The sequence below is a fragment of the Tenrec ecaudatus genome, chromosome 9, assembly GCF_050624435.1.
Source record: "Tenrec ecaudatus isolate mTenEca1 chromosome 9, mTenEca1.hap1, whole genome shotgun sequence".
In the NCBI taxonomy this organism is placed as follows: domain Eukaryota; kingdom Metazoa; phylum Chordata; class Mammalia; order Afrosoricida; family Tenrecidae; genus Tenrec; species Tenrec ecaudatus.
Window position 1 is genome coordinate 78,132,590 of NC_134538.1, and position 8,050 is coordinate 78,140,639.

An 8,050-nucleotide genomic window follows, 5' to 3' on the forward strand; every position below is an offset into this window, starting at 1 on the left:
ACAAGTAAATAAAATTTAATGCCACGAATGGGAAAGGATGGAGAGATGCCAAGTTGAGAAAGCATTTGGAAAATCTGGACATTTCGTGTTGAAAGCTCCAGAAGGCCTTACATTGAGTTGTCCAACTGTCTCATGTCCACGAGAAGCATTTCTGCCTGCAGAGTGGTGACATCGTTAGGGGCGTGGGAGGGTGGTCACTGCCAGAGGGGTGACACCATTGCTGCAGAGGGAGAGACTATCAGGCAGTAGTGTCACGGGTTGGGGTCACCTGTCACCTAGTGCAAAAGCTCATCACCTCCCTTCCCCTCTGTCACCAGTGCAGTGACTCATCACCTCTCACTACTTCCCACAGCCCCTCCTGTGCACTCAGAGGATGGGCAGTGGACTGATGCGCTTGCAGTTGGCTGCAGAGGAGAGTCTCTGCCTTGGCCAGTGAGGAACAGGAGGCTCTTCAGGAAGCCTTGGGGGTGCAGCTGGAGGAACAGGGCTGTGCAGCTGGCCCTCCGCCCTGAGGGAGTGGGTGGCACGTGGCTTTAGTGATTGCACTACTGCAGTGTCTTAGTTCTGTGGGCATCAGAGACGGCGTCTCTCCTAGCCAGCCGGACAGGGTGTAGATCACTACTGGGCAGCACGGGAAACTCCCGATGGGTCCTTCTGTTCAGTGGCAGACACTGTGATTGACCTTACCAATAGCCAAGCCATCCATCTTCTCTTCCTCAGGATCATGAGTGGTCCAAGATGACTGTGACGATCGATCCCATTCCTCATTTTCCAGCCGCTCTTGCAGCTAAGGAAGCCATTGACTCAGCTCTGGCAATGAGTCAAAAGGAAATAGAGGAAAGAGCTAGGAGGCAAAGGGCATTTATAGGGGTCTAAATACAGGCATGTACATATGTAAATATATTTATGAGGATGGGGAAATGGATTTATGTGCATATATTTATAGATTTGGTATTAAGGTAGCAGATGGACATTGAGCCTCCCCTCAAGTACTCCCTCCATGCAAGAATACTTTGTTCCATTAAGCTGGCATTCCATGATGCTCACCTTCCCAACACGACTGCTGAAGACAAAGCAGGTGCATAAGCAAATGTGGTGAAGAAAGCTGATTGAGCCCAGCTATCAAAAGATATAGCGTCTAGGGTCTTAAAGGCTTGAAGGTAAACAGGCGGCCATCTAGCTCAGAAGCAGCAAAGTCCATGTGGAAGAAGCACACCAGCCTGTGTGATCACGAGGTGTTGAAGGGATGAGGTATCAGGCATTAAAGAACAAAAAAATCATGTCATCGTGAATGTGGGAGAGTGCGGAGTGGGCACCCAAAGCCCATCTGTAGGCAACTGGGCATACCCTTACATAAGGTTCTCAGGGAGGAGACAAGCCAGTCAGGGTACAGTGTAGCAATGAAGAAACATACAACTTTCCTCAAATTCCTAAATGCTTCCACCCACTGTCATGATCCCAATTATACCTTATGAATCTGGCTAGACCAGAAGGTGTACACTGGTACAGATAGGAACTGGGAACACAGGGAATCCAGGACAGATGATCCCTTCAGGACCAGTGGTGAGAGTGACGACACTGGGAGGGGGAAGAGAGAGTGGGATAGAGAGGGGAAACCGATTAGAAGGATCTACATGTGACCTCCTCCCTGGGGGATGGACAACAGAAGAGTGGGTGAGGGAAGACATTGGACAGTGTTGGATATGAATAAATAATAATTTATAAATTATCAAGGGTTCATAAGGGAGGGGGGAATGGGAAGGGAGGGGAAAAATGCGGAGCTGATGCCAGGGGTTAAGTGGAGAGCAAATGTTTTGAGAATGATGAGGCCAACGAATGTACAAATGTACTTTATACAATTGATGTATGTATGGATTGTGATAAGAGTTGTATGAGCCTCCAATAAAATGATTAAGGAAGAAGAAGAAGAAGGAGGAGGAGGAGGAGGAGGAGGAGGAGGAGGAGGAGGAGGAGGAGGAGGAGGAGGAGGAGAAGAAGAAGAAGAAGAAGAAGAAGAAGAAGAAGAAGAAGAAGAAGAAGAAGAAGAAGAAGAAGAAGAAGAAGAAGAAGAAGAAGAAGAAGTTGTTGTTGATGGGCAGGGGATCTTCTGAAACGGCTTTTTCCATCTCTGGCCTTCTTGTCTTACTCTTTTCCCTAAATGCAAATGAGATGACTGGTGCTGCAGCCATCAGGTTACAATCAAGAGATAATGAACCCAAGGCCAACAGGCTCATGTATTTGGGCAGGGGGGGGGGGGGCGCAAAATAGAGTCCATGTGGTATGGCTGGGCACATGTGGCAAAGCCAACTGCCAACTTGACTATTCATGTCGGAAAAACAAAACCGAAAAACAACCACTCTGCTTCAGTGGGAGCCCAGGTGGTGTAAAGGTTATACATTGGGCTTCTAAGTGCAAGTTCAGCAGCTTGAACCCACCAGCTGCCCTGAGGGAGAAAGAACAGTTACAGTTCTGGACTCCCAGAGGGGCAGCGCCACTGAGTCCTCCTATAGGGGGGCTATGAGTGGATGGCGATTAGTTGCTTTTTGTTTGTTTAAGCCATGGAGGTTGGGTTTTTGATTCCATACAGCCTAATGAATTCCTGATGGATCCAGTAACCTGGTAAAGAACAAAAATCTCCCCTCGCCTAGAACTCTCCAAGCATGTTTGCACGAGCTCACCTTTCGAATGTTCTTCTTAGAAACATGTGTGTGCTTACATTTGCAGCGTAACACTTTGCAATCCTCGAGCGAAAGGCGCTGCAGAGCTCTTAAGTGTTTCGTGTTTGTGTTTACTTCAATGCCACAAATATTTATAGATGAGCTATCCTATGTGATATTGCACTGGTGCTGGTGGTGCAAAGATGAGTTCACAGCTCTGCCTCTGGGGAGCTCACAGTTTCATTGAAGACACAGTACAGAGTACTGCAGTCGGTGTATCAGAGGGATTTGTCTAGAGAGAGGGGGAACACAGGAGATGACATGGAAGGAAAGAGGCTGAGGAGAGTGGGGCACCGAAATTCAAGGGGCAAGAATTCATGACAGGATGTGGCCAATAGTGTTGTGTGCATGGAGGTCACATTCCAGAGGCAAACATTAACAATGGGGGAGGGTATCGTTACCTGTGACAATGGGGAAGTCATCAGCTACCTTACTCAATCGCAAGTTTAGCACAGCAGGCCAAGCAGAATCTTGGTTTCAGTGGGTTGAGTTATCAAAGGGAGCTAAAGGTGTACTTTTTGTTTCTTCCAAAAAACTTAACTAAAAGAGGGCAAGAGAGATAGGGCCGTATCTAGAAGAGGAGAAGGGGTTAAAATATGACAGAGACGCTGACAGCTTTGCAAGCTGTAGGGTTCTCTAGAGGACCCCTGGCGGCATAGTGACCACGTGTTGGGATGCTAACCGCCAGGCTGGAAATTAAACTGGCTATGATTGTAGACCTTTATAGGAGCAGACAACCTCATCTTTCTCCCTCCGTCTTGGAAACCCAGTATCAGGTCACTATGGGTTGAAATAGAGTTGCTGGCAGTGACTTTTTGGTTTGAGGTGGGCCCGTTAACATAAAGGCTGGCAGTCAGAAGCACCCGTGTTAGGCTGGGTTCTCCACAGAAGCCAAGCCAGTGACCCATGGATGTGGACATCAAGGAAGGGGCTCACACAGTGGTAGAAGTGGTCAAGTCCAATCTGGTTCAAGTCAGCGTGCCGGATGTTAAGCTGAAGGCTTTCCTCACTCATGTAGCTGCAGAGCTGGGGAACCAGGAAGCAGACAGATCAACCAGGAAGCAGACAGATCAACCAGGAAGCAGGAGTAAGAAACAGAAGGAAGAAACAGAAATATCGCAGCTGGTAGATGCAGAGGTGGATTGGCAGGTCAGATATTAGGCTCTGTTGGCTCAAGTCCAAAGAACCAGAGTGAGATGTGACAAATGCAGGTTCTACATAGCAGGGGGGAAGGGCGCATATTCTACATCATGTCTGTTTATGTATATATGAGGCAGACCACACACCTAAGGAGACATCATCAAGTTACAACTTGGGTGTGTTAGTCTGTGTCGACCAGAGAAACAAATCCAGAGACACTCATATGTGCACAAGAAAGAGTTCTCTATAAGAGCAATTGTATATTGAGAAAACATCCCAGCCCAGTCCAGATCAAGTGTAAGTTTGATATTAGCCCATATGTCCACTAAATTCCTCTTCAGATTCACACAGTACAGGCAATGATGCTGAATGCAGGAAGATCACAGGCCAGTGGGTGGAAAGTCTTGTGGATCTAGTGGTGGTGGAAGTATCTCAGTGCTGGCATGGGTCTCCACATGGCTTCTCCAGCTCCAGGGCTCTGGCTCCATCAGTGTAGCTCCACGTGGCTTGTCAACGGGAATGTCTCAAAGGGAGGTAGCAGACCATGTATCTGGCCTCCAGTGAGCTATTTATCCCCTTCAAGCATCCAAATAAGGACATCAAGCTGTGACCTGATTGCCAGGCTGGACTCCACCCCTTCATAACTTGACAGGAGCTTATGTAACTGCCACACTGGGTAAGGGGTTTCACTCTACCCGAATCTTCTCATAGCTGTATGCTATGCAGAGAAGATACCACTCTGGAGTTTAAAAGATTATGTTAGATCACATCCTGGGGAAGCCCTTACTGCCAAACTACTGAGGATCCTGGCTGAGCCAGGTTGACCCCAAACCTGTCACATCACCCAATGGTACCACAAGAGAAAGGCCCGGTGATCTACAGCCAAGAAAACACGATGGGGCAGTTCTACTCTGTAACACATGAGATCATCATGAGTCAGAATCAACTCCACTGCAGCTAGTTCATTCGTTTGGTTGGTTTGGGATGGCGCAAATAGTTAATGTACTTGGCTGCTAACTGAAAGTTTGGAGGTTCAAGCCCACCCAAAGTTGCCTCTGAAGAGAAGCCTGGCACGCTCTCCACCACTGGGAAACTCTGGAGTATGGTTCTACTTTGATGCCCACGAGATTGCCCTGAGTCAACTCGGTGGGAACTGTTTTGGGTTTCCCGTTTGCACTTGAGCAAGTAGATATCCCTAACTACTGGTTTGACTTTGTCCTTGACGACAGTAACACCAGCACCAGGTGTCACATAGTAAATAGGCACTCAAGACTATTTAGTTGATTAATGACCAAAAAAGTACCTAGTCTTCTACACACCTGTCCAGAGAAAACGCTACTTCAGAAAGACCGTAGCTCAGGGGTAACGGTGGAGCTAAGGTGGCCAATTTCTGCTTCTCTTAGTGAGGAAAGTCCCTGACATTCTTTTATTTCACTCTATGGGGAGGAATCACAGATCCGTGTGGAATGGGGCAATAGAATGAGCAAGCACACACTTTCTCAGCCTTTTCCAAGCCAGCCCTTTATTATGTAGTTCTGTCTAGAGTGGTGGGAAATTCTGAACAACGGTCACATATGTTTCAACTGTTGAAACAAAGAGTTATAACCCAAGGTTGAATAGACAAGTCTCCAACTAATTTGCCATTTGGGACTGATAGTGATACACTGTGTACAGCCGTTCATGGCCGTCCCGGATGACCTCATTCAGATTGTTCTGGGGCAGGGCCTTAGGCTGTCAGCTCCTCGCAACACGGGGAGGGGGGGGGGGTGACTATTCCTTTCTCTGAAAGGCGAGTCAATCAGGTGACAGCGGCAGGCCTTCAGTGGTCAATTCTCAAAATCAAACAAACCACTCCTGTAGAAAAAGAGAGCGCATGGGTCTCATGAAAGGCTATATTGGGAAGCGCAAACTTTCAGGCTACTCCAGAGTGGAGGGAAAGCAGAGAAGCCCGACAGGAGGGTGGAGTGAGTAGATTAAACCCGTGGGGTAGAGACTGGTGATTCGGGTTGGGAGCGCACTGTGTATCGTCCTGATTGGCAAGTTTGAATGAGGCAGGATGACGTAGCCTCTGATGTGCACAGGAGGTCTTTGGTGGTCTGAGGAAAGTGTGGGATGGAGGGAATCCAAGAGTGAAAAGCCTGGGAAGGAGATGATTGTAATGGCCAGGTGCTATTGCAGACCCAGCTCGATACCCCCCCCCCCCCCATTAAACTCAATGCCCTTGTGTCTGTTCTGATTCAGAGGCCCTGGAGGACAGGGTAGGCCCTCCCGTGTGTTTCCAAGGCCAAAGCATTTTTATAGAAGTAGACAGCCTCGTCTTTCTCCCAAGGAGTGACGTGGTGGTTTCAAACCCCTGACCTTGAGGTTAGTGGCCTACATAACCACCATGCCACGGTCCATAACCACCATGTCACCAGATGCAGGTTCCACACCAGGGTTCCCTACACACATACAAATTACCAGCCTTAACAAAATGAAACTGTCTTTTTAATGACAGAAAAGCACAGCTAATTTTACCTCTGACCTTGTCCTATAGATTCCCGCTTGTCCAATGGTATTGCCTCCCACTTCTCTACAGCTTGGAGAGAATAAGGACCACATTTTGAAAACAGGAGAAGAGCTGGGCATAAATCGAAGCGCAGCTTGATCGGCTTAAAGTGTGGATCCCACCCCATGGCTGTCCAAGCGAAGTGGTCAGGAAGCACTGAGGGGAGATGGAGGAGGGACTGACCCTGGAAGCAGGCTCGGGAAGAATGACAGACGAGCCGTGAAACGGGCCCTGATGCCAAAGGATATGAGACCCAGTTTGGGGATTTCAAGGTGTGGCTTCCCATCCCAAATCTGCATAATACTGAAGGTGTGAGCAGGTGGGAAAGGCTCCTGGACGTTTGTTCCTTGAGCACAATAAACAACTTGGCTAAAATCTTTCCCCTATCATCATCATCATCTTCTTCTTCATCAGAAAAACACTGTTGAGAAGTTGGTTCTGATGCATAGTGATTCTATAGGACAGAGCAGCACCGTCCCATAAGGTTTCCAAGACTATAAATCTTTACAGGAACAGATAACCTCGTCTTTCTTCCTCCAGGTAGCTGATGAGTTTGAACTGCTGGATTTTCAGCCCAACGTTTCACTCTAACTCCCGTGCCACTAGGCCTTTTAGTGGTGGTAAACAAAGTTTCACTGCCATGAAGTGGATGTAATGCATAGCAATTCCATAGGACTGGGCAGGTCGCCCCTATGGGTTTCTGAGACTGTCCGTTTTTACAGGGGTCTAAAGCCACATCTTTGTCGTGCAGTGCTGGTGGTGGTTTTGAACTGGTGACCTCACAGTTAGGAGCCCAATGTGTAAAGCACTATGCCACCAGGACTCTTACTAACAATGATCACAGACATTTATTAGGCATATATTATACATGTGCCAGGCATGATTCTTTTTGTTTTTCCCCAACCGAATACTGGCATGTAATTCACATATCATACAATAGTTCAGTCACATCAAAAAGAGTTGTACAATCATCACCAAAATCTGTTTTAGAACATTTTCTTCATTTAAAAATCAATAAATCATTTTATTGGGACCTTAAAAAACAGTTCTTAAAACAATCCATACATCCATAGTATCAAGCATGTTTGTACATGTGTTGCCATAATCATTTTCAAAATATTTTCTTCTTGAGCCCTTGGTATTAGCTCCTCTTTTTTCTCCCCCCTCCCACCCTCGAAGACCCCTGATAAGTTATAAATTATTATTATTATTTTCATATCTTAAACAGTCTACTGTCTCCCTTCACCCATGATTCTGTTGTTCATCCCCCTGGGGGAGGTATATGTCGATCATTGTAGCCGGTTCCCCATTTCTCCCCCTTCTCCCCTCTATCTTCCCCCTACCCTCATGATATCACTGCTCCCATTACTGTTCCTGGGGGATTTATCTGCCCTGGATTCCGTGTGTCAAGAGCTCTTATCTGTAGCTGTGTACATGCTCTGGTCTAGCTGGATTTGTCAGGTAGAACTGGGGTCATGATGGGGGGAAATTTGTAATTTCCCTCCCTGTGTTAGTCCAGGTAGACTAGAAAAACAAATCCATGGAGACTCATATACACTCATATGTGTATAAGAAAAGGCTTTATAACAAAGAGTAATTGTATATTAAGAAAACATCCCAGCCCAGTCCAGATCAAGTCCATAAG

At 47.1% G+C, this 8,050-nt stretch overlaps 1 protein-coding gene across 1 annotated transcript in view; it reads right to left on the reverse strand.

Annotated features, from left to right (window-relative positions):
- WIPF3 (WAS/WASL interacting protein family member 3) overlaps positions 1 to 706 on the reverse strand; it is a 98,625-nt gene extending 97,919 nt beyond the window's left edge. The window contains exon 1 of the mRNA XM_075557327.1: positions 688 to 706. Coding sequence (XP_075413442.1) covers positions 688 to 706 — 19 coding nt within the window. The remainder of the gene's footprint in view (positions 1 to 687) is intronic.
- Positions 707 to 8,050: the final 7,344 nt, after the last annotated feature.